This window comes from Cyprinus carpio, chromosome B18 (assembly GCF_018340385.1).
Source record: "Cyprinus carpio isolate SPL01 chromosome B18, ASM1834038v1, whole genome shotgun sequence".
Lineage (NCBI taxonomy): Eukaryota > Metazoa > Chordata > Actinopteri > Cypriniformes > Cyprinidae > Cyprinus > Cyprinus carpio.
In genome coordinates, this window is record NC_056614.1 from 1,717,134 (window position 1) to 1,737,627 (window position 20,494).

Here is a 20,494-nt window from a genome sequence, read left to right on the forward strand (position 1 = left end):
ATTACTGCCATGCTATTCTGAGCCATAGGATTAGCAAGTCAAATAGTCTGAAGTACATGTTATAACACCGCAGCATGCACTTCATCCACTTATGATGGAAATATCATGAGATAATTCAAGAAGAAAAACGATCATATACTTATAATGGCTCTAATTGTGTTTGTTGGTTCCAAAGTATTTACAAGTGCACTGTGATGCTATTTATCACTGTAAATAGGATAAATTACAGCAATAACATGTTTTGTCAGGTAAAATAGAAACGGGATTAATGTGGCAATAGTTAAATTAACGGTTTCAGTCAGATATTGCATTTAATATCAACTTATATACTTATTGAATACAAGCAATAGCAGTAGTTTTAAGTGTCTGAAATAGCTATCTATCTATCTATCTATCTATTATATACTTATTGAATATATGTATTTGTATTTGTTTTTATTGATCCATCCATCCATCCATCCATCCATCCAACCATCCAACCATCCATCCATCTATCTATCTATCTATCTATATAAATTAACATGCTAAATAATTTTGAGTTCACTTAAATTAAAAGCCTATTAAATGTTAAAATAATGGCTTTCAATTATACTGTAATAATGTTCGTGGCTAAAACTGGGAGGAGATTTAAATTGAGAATCAGCAGGTGTATTGGCATCAGTGATACTTCATTAATAATAGGTTGTGCCATTATTATAAGTATACCGTCTTTATGATGTTTCTACATTAATTCTACATTCGCATATGGTGATGTGGTGCTCAATCAGTTATTACCGGTTATCTATCATTTAATAATAATTATTATAATTATCATATAGCAATAGCATTCACATTTATGTGAAACAGTAATATTTTGTAATATTATACTTGATCAATTTAATGCATCAATGCTGAATACAAGTATAAATTTCCTGTTTTTTCCCCGTTATTTTATTATTATTGTTATTATTGTTATTATTGTTATTATTATTATTAATTTCCTTATTTAAAAAAAAAATCCCTATAATTTATATTTAAAAATAATAATAATTAGACTAAGTTGCATTATATTTATTAATTCTTTATTAATTATTATTAATCTTTATTTAAAAGAACAGCAGAACATGCTAAAATTTCCTAAAATGCACTATAAGATAAGTCGATTTTGCAATTAGAAATGCATACAAATACCTGCCTTAAATGTATTAGTCTGGTTAACGTGATATTTTGTGTATTTCTTCTGTTATTATATCAGTGTCTAAAATGAACTCAACACTCACATTGAGCTTTCTTGCCTGAATCAGTGTGTGGCTGTAGTATAAAAAAACCCTCATAGCTATTAAAATGAATTGCTTTTAAAATGTTATCGCTTCCTTAATAGGAATGTTCTAGTGCAATGTAATTATGAAATATTTTCTTGAATATAGATCATGCATACACAAGAATTGTAAATGTTTCCCTTGTGACAACGAGAGCAGGAACGATCAGTGGATCTACTGTGTCTATAACAGAGCGGCTCTCAGTGTGCAGCCGGTTCCGGCCTGTTCTCAAACACAATACGTGGGATTTCACAAGCTTAACCACCTGAGGTTCATGTCTACTCCAAGTGCTCTCTGTCTGCTTTCTCAAGTGTGTATGTGTGTGTGGGTGTGTGAGGTGAGGGAGCGTGTCTTTGAGACGAGGTGAGCATGTGGGTGGTTGGTTTGCTGTTTTGTTGCGATTGTGTGGGTAGAGATAATGCACTTTTAGAGTCGTCGTAGAATGAATGTGTGTGGATTTGGTGTGGATTCTGAGTCAACGCAGTTAACCTGTCACTCGCTACAATGCCATTGTTGTTCAGGAAAACCATTGACTGTTGCGTGACTTCAGCAGCTAGTGAAGAACCAGTATTAGTCTTCAGGTTATGAATGTTTCTTTCACTTCTCCGTTAACTTGTCATCTTCCATTATCATCATCTAGCTGTTTAAAGTACTTCCAGTACCACTGCTTAAAAGAAGAGGTCACCTAAATGATTCTGTCATCATTAACTGACCTTCTTCCTGTTTCAAGCCGATGACTGACTTTCTTCTGTGAAATGCAAAAGACATTTAGCACAATGTTCAAAATGTTGTTTCCATACTGTGTGGAAAACAACATATAAACCCTTATTGAAAGCAGTCTATATGACTTTAATGTTGATTTCATGTGTTTTTTATACGATTTTTATAGTATAAAACTTCAATTTAGCCATAAAAAAGAAAGAATAAGAACACCAACAATGGCTTGTCATAAAAACTCATTGTAAAAAAATTATAAAAACATAACTGTGCTTAAAATTCACTGCTATTTCCAGCCGAAATGAACTATAGTGGCAGTTAAAACACCAACAACTTTTATTTGTTTTCACCCAAGTTATGATTACCGTGGCAAATTATCTATTCATAGAGACTTATTTTTACACGGTTCCATGCACAATACTATGTTATGAGCTCAAAACACTTCTACAATAGTGCATGATTGTATACTAATACATTCTGACGTTAGCATCACATAACCAGGTCCATATATACAGCTTTTCTGATGTAGTAAACTTGCTCATTAGCGCACCTGGTATAGCACTGCACGGGTCACGATAAAAGCTCAAACACTTATAGAAGCAAGATAAAATGACATGTTTGCTTCAGCAAATGTGTTTTTATCTCATGTTTGCTTTGTTAACAATATCCATTATGTTTAGTGCAGATGGTACATATTTTTCAAATGCGATTTAGTTCACGGACTGCTGTGATATACCTAATTAATAAAGCTGGTTTATTGTTTATTTGCTTTTTTTGATAATGATGATGATTTTTTTGATTCTTATTGGTGTTTTTTTTTACTTTGTGTTGTAAAAAAAAGTGGTGTAATAAGAGTAGTATAATTACTCAGCAGAATAGTTTTTTTTTTTTTTTTTTTTGCTATGAAATAATAATAAAAAAATAAAAAAATCCAGGTCTGCTTAATAGAAAGAATTGCATACTTTTAAAGGTGCTTCTTTATTGTCATATCAAGACAGTTGCATTGCGTTATGCCCCTCAAAAAACATCAACATGTCAAAAAGCAGCTTGGACATTCTACAAAACATCTCCTTTTGTGTTCCACTGAAGAAAAACAGGCCAGAATTTTAATTTTCTGAAAATAATCCTTTAACATTTCTTTAGGCTGCTAGTTATCCTTTTCTTTCCCTTTATATCTTATCCAAATCTTGCTGGAGCAGACACCAATCATTATCCCTGGAAACCCTTCCTCTAGCCATGGGCTAAGAGAGAGCGTAAAAAAAAAAACACCCGAGAAGAGAAGAAAAGCGTTTGCTTGATGTTTGCCAAGAAGAGACGAGCCAGTGTCCAACATGGCCGCTAACATGCTTCCGCCTCAGCTGAACGCCGGAATAACCAGAGGCGAACTTTACCCCAGCATTAGAATTCAAGTCCATACTGAGCTCCGGCAGCCAAGGGAACCAAGAGATGCTCGATTTTACTCATTTTCTTTCTCTGCCCAAAAACAGCATGCATCCATGCTAGTTAGCACTTCTGAAATTTAATAACAAAGACCTCCTGAGCGATGATAATTTGATATGAATCTCTCTGTTCCTCCTCGCTTCTTGAGGAAAGATTAGGCCTTCGGCTGAACCAGATTTCAGAAAGAAGAGAAAGAGACGCTCATATAACCAGGCTATTCAGATCGGCAAGGCCAGACCGGGACATTGCACAATAGCATTCATTTCCTCAGTGTGACTGACAGTGTGAGACACACAAGGTCTCACAGAGGGGTATGTGAAATTAACATGTATAGACTGCGGATGTCTAGGGTGTTTTCACACAAAGCTTCCTTTGGCGTGTAGGTGTCCTTATTTTCTCTCTGTATATCGTTCTTTAACGCACACCTGAGTGCGGCTGGGTGTAGGTAAAATCACCAATCAAAATAAGTGTTTACTTGCCGTGAGGTCTGCGAGTTCGGTTGAGGTGAGGGTTTTCATCCGGAGGCAGAACTGTTCCATTCTGCAGCTTTTTTTAATGGGAGGCATGAGAGCGTCTGCAACTGTTGTGTTATTTATGCCTTGATGATTTGCACCGTGTCCTCCTTGCCTCTGTCCTCTGGCGAAATAGCACACGTCCTACAGAACGGTTCAAATCCTCAGGCGAAGAAGCACTGCTAAACAACTGCGACAACAGCATTGACGTAAAAGTCACAAACACATTAGTCCTCTGTTCCTTCTGCTGAGCTCGTATGACTGTTGACTGTAGTTTTACAAATAGATGGAGATATGATGTATAGCAACTGATATATCTACAAAAAAAAATACTTATTTTACCTTTCTTACACTATGCGTTTACACTATGTTGTTTGTTTTTTTTAGTGTCAATTTATTCATAGATGCAATTTATGTCTACAGAGAATTGAATACACATTTAAAATTAAAAAAATATGTTTGATATTTTTGGGGGGCATTAAAAGATTCAAGTATTTTTAAAGAAAGCCTTACTAAGCAGTTTGCATATTATTTTATATATCATTATTAAGATAAAAAATGGTGTAGCATTTACTTTGAAGCAATTCTTGGTAGTAAATTTCACAAATTATTACAAAGAAAATTTTGAAGTATAAAGACTGAAATAGTGCTTTCTTGTAAAACCTACTCCGGCTATTTTTATATATATATGTGCATATATATATATATATATACATTACAAGTTATTCAGGGTGTAATGAAAATATTTTATAAAATATTTCAGTCAGTATAAAGACTAAAATCATGCAATATTTGTTTTATTTATTAAAATGTAACAATTTTATATCTTTTAGAATATTTAACATTTGCATATAAAAAAAATCGGATTGATTGATTAAATTATAAAAATTTGAAAAATAAATAGATAAATAAATAAAATAAAAAATCTGAGACCAATGAGTAGAAAGAGGACATTTCTAAGAATTTGGCACATTACATTTTTAAGACTTTTATTTTTCTTTATCATGGATTATGATTCTTGTATGCCACTGGTTTTCACATCAGTCCTTTTTATTGTTTCTGTTTGAATCAAGGAGGTCTATAATAACTGGAGAAAGCATCTCAATGGCAGTTGCTCGGCTGGAGAGAGGTTGTGCTCGGAGGGGTAGATGATGAAGATGATGGTGAAGCAATTACCAGCGCTAATAGCATGTAATGTTGGGCAGTGTGAGAGGATTAGCATGACTGCGCCTCAGTCCCTCAGTCAGTTCCTGACGTGTGCTGTGTTTGACAGCCTGAGCCGCGTGTCGTCGGAGGCATGGGCCGGAGACAGAGAAGGACGGAGAGAGGATGTTTGCTGTTTGTGTAATCGGAGTGACATACAGGCCCTGCAGCCATGGTAGCGGTGACTGCGAGGGAAGGCAGTGCTGATGGATCTGTCACTGCCCCTCCTCTACCCATCACACTGCCTGCTTGTTTGGCTGGAGAAAGAGGAATTGTTTTGTGAGTGATAAGGTGCACTAGAAACAGAGTGAATGACTCTGAATGTCAATGCCATCTGTATAAGATTTGGCTTCCTTTCAGTTCCTTGAGAATGGCCACTCACCATCAGACGTTGAAATGGGATTTGGATCGGAGCGACGGGAAGATTCTGAAGTGCAATTCAAGCAAATTCAACACATTCATGCGACAGAGGCATTTCATTAGTCCAACATGACCAATGAACTGTTTCTTGATGAGTAGATTTTTTTTTTTCTTCCTCCTCAAATGATTAGATATATTTTGCTGAACTAATTGTCAAAACATTTAAAAACAACCATACCAATAGATTTAAATTTTGTCGTACATGCGTACATGCAAAATGTCCACCACATCTTATTTATTTTACAGCAGTCATATGAATTTCTTTGAATTTTGCTAAATTCCGTCTATATTTATGTGAAGTTCAGTACATCCTCTTGCTTCCTGAATGAAAAGTCAACTGAAAGACATTCTCGCGGCTGTATAAATGGATGCGTTGAGTTACGGGTGTTTTTGAGGTGTGATGGTGTGTGTCTTTTGCAGAGAGAGGGTGACTTTATAGGCTATTAGATTTCTCATAAACATTATGGACCTCCATTGCAAGTGAATACCCAGCGAAGGCATAAACACACTGTGAAATGTGAAATCTGTCATGTAAATTCAGCTACAGGACGAATAAATCGTTGTATATTTTATAGCATAGCATATAATCGCAAAACCCCACAGTACCATAAACTAGGCTCACTATTTAAATGATGAAGACTGTAATATATACAGTATATACCAGGGTTATTATAGATAACTAAAAGTAAAACCATAAAAACACCTTTTTGTTACTTGAAAGAAAGTAAACATTAACTGAGATTAAAAAAAAAAAAAATAAGAGCTTGTTAACATTTTTCATTTTCATTTAGTTCAATGTGATAACTAAAAATAACTGAAATAGAAATTAATAAACACTATACAGGCATAAAAAATAACAGTAACACTTAGGTTTTATGTACTATGCATTATAAAGGGACATGAAAGGGTATAATGCATTACAATTATTTATAATGCGTGTTGTAATACATTAGATCTTGTTGTAAATAATTATAACCAAATTTAAAATGATTAAGTTATAATGTATTAACTGTGTTTACAGTTATTCACTAGGTGCATTACAAGACAAAATTGATGCATTATAACTAGTTCTATTGTGCATTATACGTAAAGGCTTCAAGTAAAGTGTTACCGAAATAACTAATACAAATTACAAAAACACACAGTGAAACTACTAAAAAATTGAAAACTGAAAATTAATTTAAAAATTCAAAATATAAACATTACAGTGTCTCAATGATAGTAAAATAACACTGATTTATTCTGTCTAACATTTCTATATTATTATATGCTAATACATATATATTGTAAATTACAGCAGAGTGTACTCACCAACATGTGTTCAGTTCATAAAACATGTTGCAATCCATGAATCCATGACACTGAATTTGATTTGTCGTAAGAGCCTCATGTGTGAAACACTCACCTCTGAGCTTTAATGTGTGTTAATGTGTGCAGGTCTGGACGGCCTGTGTTTAATGCACAGCAGAGGCTAATTGCCTGGTGAGCGTTTACGCGACCTGTTATCCTTTAAAACCACAACAGCCTGCAATTATTAAACACTCTGACGGTCAAAGTACAGCGCATCTCGACCGGATCCAAACCTCCCATCTGTGCACATTAAAATCAGACATGGTTGGACATTATAGGCTACTAGAGAACAATGCTGACGAAGTCAATCAGGACTGAATCGTCAGTCATACAGTAATTGCATCTATACTTCAGTGTGTTATTGTCGTGTTGGGATTGGTTGGTTAACAAGCATGCTAGCACAGTCTGACTGTGATTTTTTGATAGTCGGGTGAAAGGAGCCGGTCCTCTGCGGGACACAGAGTCAGTGAGGGTGAAAAAGTGAAGAGGTCTCTCTTTGTTTAAATATCACAGCCTACTTCTGCTGTTTGCTCGGCTGTAAATGAGCAAAGAAAGGCAGAGCAGGAGAGAGAGATTGTGAGAGGGACTGAGGCAGGAACAGCAGTACACAGACACAATCATCATACATCTTTTTGGGGCAGGTTAGAGACCTCTGTGTAATCTGCATAACATTAGAGGATACCACACGCACATGCACACCTCAGATGAACATTTCATTACTCTTTCATAGTTCACTTCTCTGTCGTGTTGCATCGTATCCTCAGGAGAAATAAAATAGATGTGTGCTTCACAGATGATGTGGGGAGCACAGCTCAGATCATTTGGTTTTTGAGGATTTTGATATGAAATATACACTTCATATAAAACATGACTTCATATTGAAATCTCTTGACTTTTGGTGTGTTGGCAAATCTGAGCGCAGTTTGTGGTATTGCTAAAATCTCTTGTGAAACACTAAAGAGACAGCAAGGGTAAAGCGTCTGTTAAAGAATCTATGTGTAATATATCATAATGATAAAAACAGTTTACAGAAATAATAAAAAATATGTACAAAAAACTATAATAGTAACACTGATATATATACTCTCTCTCTCTCTCTCTCTCTCTCTCTCTCTCTCTCTCTCTCTCTGTGTATATATATATATATATATATATATATATATACACACACACATAATTTTATTATACATAATTATATTATATAAATTCTGTTTTACTCCAAGTTTTAGTAATTTTGTTGTTTTCTAATTTTTATGATTTATTTTTATTTTATTTATTTATTTATTTATTTACTTATTTGTGTGTGCTTTGTTTAAATATATATATAGTTGTAATTGTTTTTTACATATTACTTTTGGTTTATTTATCTTTAGTTATTTTAGAACTTCAAGTTAAACAAAAAAGAGAAATGTTGCCCTGGAAACTTTTTTTTATATTTAATTTATTTAAGATCATGATTATTTTATTTCAAGTAGCGAAAATATTTTTTTAATAGTTTTAGTTGTCTATAATACAATAATAATAACAATAACTAATAATAATAATAATAATAATAATAATAATAATAATAATAATTATTATTTTATTATTATTATTATTATTGTTGTTATTATTATTATTTTTAATTATTATTATTATTTAGTTTACTGTGTTGAGATGTGCTGAAGTTGCGTTTGGTCTCGTACTGTACTGTGGTCTCGTCACATACCTTGTCAGTGTCGTGCACTTGCTTAGCCTTTTGTTGTGATTAACAGTAAAGTGTGTTCAGCTAAATTCAATTTCCATTTTGTCAAACGGGTTTAAAAAAGGTTAATATACCGCGGCAGCAGTCACGGCTCGTGTAAAGACCGAAGAGTGTAAAGACCATCAACTCTGCCATGCGACTCCACTGTGCAGGGACACCGGCAAGGGACATAAGTATCGCTTTTGATTCATCCTCTTTTCTACACCTTGCTTCAGTTCTGTTTCAGTTTTTATGACCAACTCTTACTATGCGTTTCCATATCCCTAATGTTACTACCACTTGCAAACCCTGCATCACACACTGTAGGCAGTGCAATCCTAACAACCTGTGCATTTTGCCTATGTTTACTAATACACTACTTTCTTTTTCTGTTGGTCTCTGGAATTGTCAGTCTGCAGTAAACAAAGCAGATTAAACAAGACTAAACATCATGACCCTGACAGCACTCTCCAATAATTTCTCTTTTTCCCACACTCCCCGACTGACTGGAAGAGGTGGAGGTACTGGTCTGCATATTTATTCCTTTACCTCCTCTGGGTATTGACAGCTCTTTTGAATCACATTCAGTTACTATTACTCAAAATCCATTTTGTAGTTGTTTATCAACCCCCAGGACCACAAGGTAACATCTTGGATGAATTTTTATCTTCAAAGTTTTATCTTCGCTTCCACCCCCTAAACAGTTAGCTACTTTTATCTTCCTGGATCTGTCCACTGCCTTTGACAGTTAACCACCAGATCCTCCTATCAACCCTACTGGCAAAGGGCATCTCAGGAACCACAATCCAGTGGTTTGAGTCTTACCTATCAGATAAGTCCTTCAAAGTATCTTGGAGAGGTGAGGTGTCCAAGTCGCAACATCTAACTACTGGGGTGCCTCAGGGCTCAGTTCTTGGACCACTTTCTCTTCTCTGTCTACATGGCATCATTAGGTTCTGTCATTCAGAAACTTGGCTTTTCATACCACTGCTATGCTGATGACACTCAACTCTACCTCTCATTCCATCCTGATGATCCAACGGTAGCTGCTAGCATCTCAGCTTGTCTAACAGACATTTCTTGTTAGATGACGGACCATCACCTTCAACTCAACCTTGCCAAGACTGAACCGCTTGTGGTTTCAACAAACCCATCGTTTCATCACAATTACACCATCCAGACACATCAATCATAACTCCTTCAAAAACAACCAGAAACCTTGGATGTTATGATGGATGATCAGCTGACTTTCTCAGACCACACTGCTTAAACTGTCCAGTCCTGCAGATTTGCTTTATTCAACATCAAGAAGATAGGCCCTTTTTTGGGGGAACATGCTTCACCACGTCTTGTTCAAGCTCTTGTTCTGTCCAGGCTAGACTATTGCAATGCTCTCTTGGCAGGTCTTCCAGACAGTTCTATCAAACCTTTACAATTAATCCAGAACGCAGCAGCTGGATTAATCTTTAATGAGCCGAAAAGAATGCCTGTCACACCTCTGTTTATCAGTTTGCACTGGCTATAGCTGCTCGCATAAAATTCAAGTCATTGATGTTTGCCTACAAAACCACCACTGGCTCTGCATCCCTTTACCTAAATTCATTTCTTCAGATTTACTAAGCTGAGCCCTTAGCCATCTTCAAGAATCAGCTAAAAACACATCACTTCCATCTTTATTTGACCCTCTAACTCTAGCACTTTCTATTCTAATTTTATTATAATAAAAAATAAATAAAAACTTACCCCTTTTAGACTTGCACTCTATTATATTACTTATTATACAATTAACAAATGCAAAAAAGGCCTCTAGCTTGCTCTATTCTTTTTCTATTCTATCTGTTTTTCTTTTTATGTATTATACACCCACTTTATTAGGTACACCTTGCTAGTAACAGGTTGGACCCCCTTTTGCCTTCAGAACTGCCTTAATTGTTTATGGCATAGATTCAACAAGGTGTTGGAAACATTCCTCAGAGATTTTGGTCCATATTGATGTGAAAGAATCATCCAGTTGCTGCAGATTTGTCTGGTGCACATCCATGATGTGAATCTCCTGTTCCACCTCCTCCCAAAGCTGCTCTATTGGATCTGGTGACTGTGGAGGCCATTTGAGTAAAGTGAACTCATTGCCATGTTCAAGAAACCAGTCTGAGATGATTTGAGCTTTGTGACATGGTGCATTTTGTTTTTTGATGTTGGAATTAGAAGTTGGGTGATGGGTACACATAAAGGGATGGACATGGTCAGCAACAATACTCAGGAAGGCTGTGGCATTTAAACAATTATCAGTTGGTACTAAGGGGCACAAAGTGTGCCAAGAAAATATCCCCCACACCATTACACCACCACCGTCAGCCTGAACCGTTGAGACAAGGCCGGATAGATCCATGCTTTCATGTTCTCTAAACCAAATTCTGACCCTACCATCTGAATGTCACAGCAGAAATCCAGACTCATCAGACCAGGCAACGTTTTTCCAATCTTCTACTGTCCAGTTTTGGTAAGCCTGTGTGAATTGTAGCCTCCGTTTCCTGTTCTTAGCTGACAGGAGCGGCACCCGGTGTGGTCTTCTGCTGCTGTAACCCGTCTGCTTTAGGGTTCGATGTGTTGTGTGTTCAGAGATGGTATTCTGCTTACCTTGGTTGTAACGAGTGGTTATTTGAGTTACTGTTGCCTTTCTATCATCTCTTACCAGTCTGCCCATTTTCCTCTGACCTCTGACATCAACAAGGCATTTTTCGTCCACATAACTGCCGCTCACTGGATATTTTCTCTTTTTCGGACCATTTTCTATAAACCCTAGTGATGGTTGTGCGTGAAAATCCCAGTAAATCAGCAGTTTTTTAAATACTCAGACCATTCCACATTCCAAAGTCACTTAAATCCCCTTTCTTCCCCATTCTGATGCTCAGTTTTGAACTTCAGGAAGTCACCTTCACCACATCTAGATGCCTAAATGCATTGAGCTGCTGCCATGTGATTGGCTGGATTAGCAATTTGTGTTACAAAGCAATTGAACAGGTGTACCTAATAAAGTGGCCGGTGAGTGTATAATAATAATAATAAAAATAAAAAAAACTTGCTACGTGTACTGCGTTAAGCTAACTGAGCCACTTGTTATAGCACTTGCGTATCATTGCTTTTTTGTTGATTTTGATTGCTTCCATTAAATGTATTAGTATTATATGCACACCACATACAGGAATATAAATATCATATAAACCCAGCAAAATGTCTGAAATCTCTTTGCTGTTTCTGAGAAAAGACTGAAATATTACAGTGATTTATTTCTTACAGGTTGATAGAAGATCTGTGTGGTTCAGATGAGTAATTAGTATATGTTTACAGCTAAGCTGATTATTAGAGGCCCTCAGAATTGGATTGGCATGTTCTTTCAGTAAATTACTTACTTCAGAGTCCTGCAACTGAGAGCAAGCAGTATTTTAATCTCTCAGTCGATTTTTGTCCTGAATTCTTTAAATAAGGACACAGAGCGACTGGAACTGTGTCTATCCTACCTTGCAGCTATTTCTCAATGATAATAAATCCCTGATGGAACGAACAAAATGTGCTGAACCATTGTCATAGGAAACCAAAAAAGGAGACATTTTGAGATTTCTTGCACAGCTACATTTGAATGGCTTCTCACTGCAGTAGCATTTTACAGTAGATTTAACGACAGTAATGGCGGTGTCCTGTCACATCATCCTGTCTCCATTTTCATGGATGTCTTAAAGGTGCATTGCTGACCAGTTCTGGCTTACACTTAATACACAGTGCATTAAATTTGACCTTATAACCTTTAAACTACCCATCTTGATCAATGACCATTTGATGACCAGTGCTGGGGAATGTTCCTTTTCAAAGCCATGCATTACATTATTGCATTACTCTCTAAAAAAGTAACTAATTACATTACTTGGTTACTTTTTCTGGAAAGTATTTTTTGTGTTACTTTTACATTACTTTTACAATCTGGACTGGGGTTGCTTGTTTTTAATATAAAATGGAGCGGTAAATGGGAAAACAAAGTAACTAGCATCACTTATTTGAAAAAGTAACTCAAAAGTAAGATTTTTTTTTGCAAATTAAAAAGTAATGCGTTACTTCACTAGTTACTTGGAAAAAAGTAATCTGATTACATAACTCACGTTACTTGTTATGCGTTATCCTTAACACTGTTGATGACCACCATAAATATTCAACAGTATCTTGCTTTTTGCAGACTATAACCCACCTCGACTGTATTGCCATTTGGCCTTGATAGTCACAAAAAATGCCACTGCTGAATATATGTATTCACATTCATGATTTCCTGTTGATACAGGCCTTATTTATCAGTACTGCTGCTTATTACTGCATAAGCAATCTGGATTATGTAATCATAAATATATTGGTAACACCTTGCTTAAAGCCTTTATAATGCATTGCAGCTGTAACAGTGAATAGCTAAGTATTATAATGTATTATAACTGTGGTTACTATTATTCATGAACTCATACAATGCATTATAAGGTGCATTACAAGGCATAATTAATGCATTTAAACTTATTTTTATAATGCATTATGTATAAAGGCATTAAGTAAAGTGTTACCTTTATCTTTTTTAGTAGGTATTTTTTTTTCTGTTATTATTTAATTATTTATTTATTATTTATTTACTGCTATCTCACATTAATGATTAATTCTAAACTGTATTGCATCCTTTTTACTCTTTGTGTGCATTTTTGGAAAATAGCAACTTCTGATCATCTGATAATTCTACTCTAAAGTCTTTATAAAGTATTCATATGGAATTACATGTGTTTGCACTTCCTTTTCCAGAGAAGGGCTCCAGCGCAGTAGGGGTTAATTTTTACACACTGTGCCAAATACCCACACAGTAGCCTGTGTCCTCTCTGAAATATTAATGAATCTTGCCGATATGCAGAGAGAGAGGGGGATGATGGATGCCAGGGTAAAATGTTGACCACGCTGACATTTCATCTTGGTCTAATTAGAAGCGCTTGAGGTGTTTCCACTGTATTTTAACCACATTTCTGCACTGAAATTCATTTATGCTTTGCAACGAAATCAGTTGATATCCATTTATCCCATGCAGAATAAATCCATTCATTCTCACATTGTCATAATGACACAACACGGCACAGTATCACGTTGTCAGCTTGTTTCTGAAATTAAACGTGGGCATGGGGCATCCTAAGGAGGTGTCTGCGTGTAATCGCTCTCCAGTTCTCCTGCAATCCTACTCGCGTTGTGTTTGTTTTTGATGGAGATATACTGTTGTGGTGTATTGTATTGTGTTATGTCTTTCCTTTTATTTTTTGCTTTTTTGTTTGTCTTTTCTATATCAGAGCAAATGCATATGCCAGTGCATATACGTGTCTCTAAAAAGCCAGTGCAAACTAAAGTGAGAGACTGCTTTAGTGCTCTTCTTAGTTAGTTGTCTGGATAATGGCTCTCTCTTGAGGGTTTCCGTGACTCTGTTTTCTGTGTGTAATGGAGAGAGGGGGCTTAAGCTCGCCTGAATGCATCACACTGCCGCTACACCATCTCGCACTCAAGCACTTTTGTGTTTTACTCCTGCCAGTCGACCCTTTTGTGCCCAAAATGAAGCTCAATGTTTCCCCCTACCGTCTGAAAGAAGTAAAACAATCCTCGGGACAGTCAAAGATCCCTCGCGGATAAGCACTGGGCCTGAACCTCTTGATATTCAGGATGGCTTTGCGAGTGGTGAAAAATAATTGCGTTTAGGTGCTTTTACATAAAAGTTATTAAAATGGAATGGTATGCACAAGTAATAAACAAAGAGCCACAAATCAGATATTAGCATTCGTGCGAAAGCAATGGCATAGAATAATAATTCATATTCCCGTGGCCTTTTTTATCACCGTGCCACATATGAATTTCCGGGGGGCAGAGGCGGGTGTCAAATATCCTGACTTTCACACAGCGGAGGGCTATTAAAACCAGCTGGATCTGAGGGAGACGTCCTCCAACTCTTTCTGTCGTTTTCTTGCTCAATGGTTTTGGTGTGGAACTACTGTATAGCCACCCGCCTCCCCTTCCGTTGCAGATACTGCATATGTTATGGAAGGCAGAGGCAGCAGTTTTATATAACCCAGAATATATGCCTGCATTAACACATCCACACTGTGCGATAATATCTAGTGATCTTGTGTTCAGCATCAGCTTTGGCGATATTAAATAAGCAGTTTCTCAGCGGCAATGCACTAGAAACATCATTTTTATTCAAGCGTTAAAAGTACCTGCATGCTTTAAAGATAGAGTTCATCCAAAAAATTAAAATTGTATCGTCATTTACCCTCATGATATTACAAACCCATATGACTTTATTTTTGACAAAAGGTGATGTGTAGCAGAAGGTCTGAGATTATGTTTTTTTTTCCCATTCAGTGGGAGTGGATGTGGACCAGGGGCTGTCAAGCTCAATAACGGAGGAAAAGAGCTCCATTAATGTTGTTCACAGGATTTGTGCACTGTATACAAAGTCTTCCAAAGCCATAGCTTTGAGTGAGGAATTTAATCGAAACTGGATATTAGTCTGCATTGAGAATCTTGCCTGACAGCAATGGTCACCATTCACTTCTATTGTGTTGAAAAAGAAGTTCGGGCATTTTACTGTAAATTAATTTTCTGTTCAATGGAATAAAGAGTTTTAAGTTTCTAAAAGATATGACTATAGAAGCCTGTTTCTCTTCTCTATCTATCTATCTATCTATCTATCTATCTATCTATCTATCTATCTATCTATCTATCTATCTATCTATCTATCTATCTATCTATCTATCTATCTATCTATCTATCTATCTATCTATCTATCTATCTATCTATCTATCTATCTTTTGACATACATCCATAGTTGAGGACAACCAATTTTGGGGGCACTGTCCCTTTAAAAAATAAAAAATAAAAATAATAATAATAATAATAAAATAATAATAATCCAGCTAGAGGAACCGTTTTATACATAATATGCCAGTTTGCAACCATAGATGTGGGTAATGCAGACACCATGTTGCTAGAAAATGTTAATGTACTAATTTGATTAGGGAAATGTGCATAGGGTAAATGCAAGTCCAGCTGGGCATTTGCAAATTTTTTGATACATGCTAGTAGGTATAACCTCAGCACCGGCTGCGTTGTCTGCTCAGCTTTACCTTTCACTGATTTGTTTGTTAATGTGTCTTGACAATTTTTGCATGTTTAATAAAACACTCTCTTGAACGTGCATGAGAGAGCGTGAGGTATTTAGTGTGTTTGTGTGTGTGTCTTTGGGGAGTTAATAGTGTGTCAAGAGAGACTCGAAGACAGGGGGAAGAGACTCAGCATGAAAGCTAACCCGTTTTCCTCTGTTCTCTGATTCTTGTAGGAGCGCACCCATGGAGCAACTGCTGCTGTGCCTGGCTCTGTTCTACATGCCGTCCTACGCCATGCTGTGCCCCAAACGCTGCACCTGCCAAAACCTGCTGCCCTCGTACACCGTGCTGTGCGCCAAAACCGGCCTGCTCTTCGTGCCGCCTAATATTGACCGGCAGACCGCCGAGCTGCGACTGATGGACAACTTCATCACCACGCTGCGCCACCAAGACTTCGCTAACATGAGCAGCCTCATACACCTCACGCTCTCCCGCAACACCATCAGCCAGATCCGACCGTACGCCTTCTCTGACCTGCAGGATCTGCACGCGCTGCATCTGGACGCCAACCGGCTCACGGTTCTGGATGACACACACCTGCAGGGGCTGGTCAATCTGCGCCACCTTATCCTCGCCAGCAACCAGCTTCACAGCATCTCCGACGGAGCCTTCCAAGACTTCCTAGAAACTCTTGAGGACCTCGACCTTTCTTATAACAATCTGGTGGACTTGCCGTGGGACACTATAGCCATGCTAGCCAGCGTCAACACCCTCAGTTTGGACCACAATCTCATCGAGTTTGTTCCCGAAGGGATATTTTCCAATCTTCATAAACTCGCCCGACTTGATATGACATCCAATAAGCTGAAGAAGATACCCCCAGATCCTCTGTTCCTAAGAATCCCAGTCTATGCCAAAATGAAAGGCTCACCACTGACCTCATTGGTGCTCAGTTTCGGCGGGAACCCATTGCATTGCAATTGCGAGCTGGTTTGGTTGCGCCGCCTAACTCGGGAGGACGATCTGGAGACGTGCGCGTCCCCGCGAGATTTGGCTGGCAAGTACTTCTGGACGATTCGTGAGGAAGAATTCGTCTGCGAGCCGCCTATGATCACCCGGCACACTTCCAAGATGTTCGTAATGGAGGGTCAAGAGGTTAGTTTGCGATGCCGTTCTGTGGGAGACCCCGAGCCGACCGTCCACTGGGTCAGTCCGGACGGGAAGCTAATCGGAAACACCTCACGTACCGTATGCTACGAGAACGGCTCTTTGGATATCTTAACAGCCACGGTGAAGGACTCTGGCGTGTTCACCTGCATAGCCTCGAATGCGGCCGGCGAAGCCACAGCTCCTGTGGAATTAGTCGTGAACCCTTCGCCACATTACGACCCCAAACTAGAGCCGGAGCCAGGACCTTCAGACATGCCGACTTCTATAAAGTCCAACAGCAGTGGTAGCGGCGGCCAGCCTCGTGCTGATCAGCGGGTCAGCGTCTCGGAAATAACCTCAAGCTCTGCGATGATCCGCTGGCCTCCGCAAAGCCAAATCCCTGGAGTTCGCATGTACCAGATCCAGTACAACAGCTCCACCGATGACATCCTCATATACAGGTGAGTTTCATCACAGAACCTTGCATATGTGACCCTGGACCGCAAAACCAGTCATAAGAGTCATTTTTTGAAATTGAGAATAAATACAAAGATTGAGATACAACTATTTGAAAATCTGGAATCTGAGGGTGCAAAAAATTCTAGATATTAAAAATATTGCCTTTAAAGTTGTAAAGCTGCAAAATATTGCTTTTTCAATACATACTGTTTCAAAGCAGCTTTACAGAAAATGCATGTTTCGAGGTGACTGTATTTTGTTATCAGTCAGAGGTGGTGAGTGTAGTAAAGTAATATCTAAATGGAAGTAATATACTGCTGCATGTTATGTGGTTAGTAATCATCATGTATTCAGTTAAGCAGACACAATGAACGCATTAGGCTCGTAATGATAACAATATAAGGATAATATGTGACAGTTTTGTATGTCAATCCAAAGTTGGCATCATCTGAAGTCTTTGCAATTGATGGCATTGTCTGAAATGATTGCAATTATTGCACAGCTTTCTGTTTATCTGTCATCTATGGTTTGCACCAGTGTTTAGTATAACTAAGATAATATTATAGTTTTTATTAAAAGTTTTAATTTGTTCTGTTCTAATATTTTCCATGTTAAATTTTTTGTAGTTTTTATTATTATTATTATTATTATTATTATTATTATTATTATTATTATTATTATTATTATTATTATTATTATTACTAATTTATTTTAGTAATTTTGTTGTGTTTTTGATGTTTTATTTATTTATTTACTTATTTATTATTTGTTATTTATTTATCATACGTCTATATAGTTTTTACAAATTTTTGTTTCAGTTTTAGTTATTTTAGTACATGAAGTTAAACTAAATGACAGTGTTTTATTGGCAACTTGCTTTACCAATGATTGCCAAAGTGTGTTTGATTTATTTTTTTATTTATTTATTTATTTATTTATTTATTTAATGGTTTTAGCTTTAGTCAACTATAAGAACCCTGGTTTGCACTGAGTTTATTCTTGATTAGACTGTAGACAGTAAGCACATTAGTTATTGATACTAGAAATCTATAAGCACATGAGCGGCGTGTCAGAATGCATCAGTGCTAAATTGCTTTTAATTCAATCAATGAAGCTGTCTACACTGGAGGTTGACAGACAGCCCATTGTAGTTTTGATGAGCTGCAAGCAGACATTTTATTACCCCCTTCCATTGAAAATAAAATGATTTGACCAATATTAATGTGATTTTATTATTACTATTTTTTTTTTATCCTAACCAGCACATGGTTTTCTGCTCTCTGATCTACTAATTCAAATCAACTTTTTCTTCTAATTTATTCTCAGTTGCAGTAATTCCATTATCATAATAATAATTATTATTATATAATTAAAAGCTGAAAATAGTTATTTGCCAAATTTTGTTTCTGAAGTCAAGCATCGAGCTCACAGCTGATTCTGTGTTAGTAAAGGTCTGGCTGTCGAACAGAAACATATTATGAAAACATTGCAATGTGACATGAAAATTACACTAGTTTAATCATGTCATCTAATAGCTGCTTATAGTGATATTTAGTAGCAAAATACAGGCTGCTTGAGTGTCAAAATGACCATGAAGCTTGTCTTTGCAAAACCATACATGCAAGATCTGCCGATTCCAAATTTTTGAACGCTTTGTAGTAAAAATCTCTGCAATGTCTTCTTTCCTAATGCATTGTTTGAGAGAGCACTACGGATGGTCTATCCCCTTAAATGGGTTTTGAATCTGGGTAATTCTGCATTAGATAAACAAATTGATTCTGTCTTTGTTCAAAGGCAAAGGCTGGCATCTGAGACTGGGGGTGTTAATGGCTTATGGCAGAATCCTATTCAGATAGGGAATGAAACATTGCAATTCCTCTGATGAATACAAATGGACCTCAATGATTGCCAGCCAACAAAGACACAATAATATCATGAATGCACTCTATGAATTTTTTTTTTTTTTTTTTTTTTTTTTGTGTGCTAATGAAAGGATCCTTCCCAAAAGGACCAGCTGTTTTAGGATATATGTCAGAAAAGCTCTTGAAGGATTTTCATTAGTGCACAGACAGATTGGCTTCCACTGTAATAGTTTCAGCCTGATGCAATTCGAACTGAATTTCGCAAAGCAGGAACCACGAGCCGACACATTGACACTCTTCAATAAATCACAGAGCTCGAGGTGCAATGAGGAAGACAATAATAACAGAATAACAATCGAAGCTGCGTGTCGAGTGCTTGCCCTCGTTTCAGATGCTCCTGACAGATTACAAAGAAGGCGTATTTGCATTGATGTTGAAACACGTCTCGAATTCAAAACCCAGTCTTTTGCTTTGTAAAATATTGAGAGGACAAGCAAACCTTTGTGCGGATGCCCTATATTTTTGGGATGTGTATCGTCGTCGACACTCGTTTTGCAGAAACGTCTACATTTTTGTTCCTTTTTAGCATTCAGACACTGCCCCAACACCCATGATTTCTCATTGAAGGGATCTGTAAGGATGTAATTAACTCTGCAATAATCCCACTGGATAGATTAAGAAGAGAGAAGAAAATATACATATAGAAAGCAATTTGCTATTAATTATGGAAAAGACAAGGGGAGTTCTCTGGTTTATAGAGCTGCAGAGTAATCTGAAAGTCTATCAGAATCAATTAAGAATGCATGCGCCTGACTCCCGCTTGGAGTACGGATGACTTGGAGATGGTGGCTGAGAAACTGAGACCGGGGTGAGAATATAGAGTGTAAACTTTGAGTCGAAAAGACAGGTTAAATTTAAAGTGATGTCTGGGTGAAAGAGCGCTGGAGGCACAGTGTGTGTGGTGCCAAATGAAGACCTGAATGAAGTGCAAGGTGTTTTGTCAGATGGAGTACATTTATATCAGCGTGCGTTCTCTTGGCAGACGCTCTCTTAAAGGGATAGTTCACCCAAAAATGAAAATTGGCTGTTAATTTTCTCACCCTCAGCCCATGCGAAATGCAGGTGACTTTTTTCTTCAATAGAACAGTAAAGAAGATTTTTAGCTGAAACCGTGCTCCTTGGTGATTGATAAAATGCAAGT

The 20,494-nt window shown here is 37.1% G+C and overlaps 1 protein-coding gene across 4 annotated transcripts in view; it reads left to right on the top strand.

Annotated features, from left to right (window-relative positions):
* si:cabz01090165.1 (uncharacterized protein LOC100333421 homolog) overlaps nt 1-20,494 on the top strand; it is a 156,612-nt gene that overhangs the window by 123,748 nt on the left and 12,370 nt on the right. For all 4 annotated transcript variants that reach the window (XM_042743410.1, XM_042743408.1, XM_042743409.1 and 1 more), the window contains one exon: nt 16,057-17,433. In XM_042743410.1, the coding sequence (XP_042599344.1) occupies nt 16,067-17,433 (1,367 nt within the window). In that variant the 5' untranslated portion in view covers nt 16,057-16,066. The remainder of the gene's footprint in view (nt 1-16,056; nt 17,434-20,494) is intronic.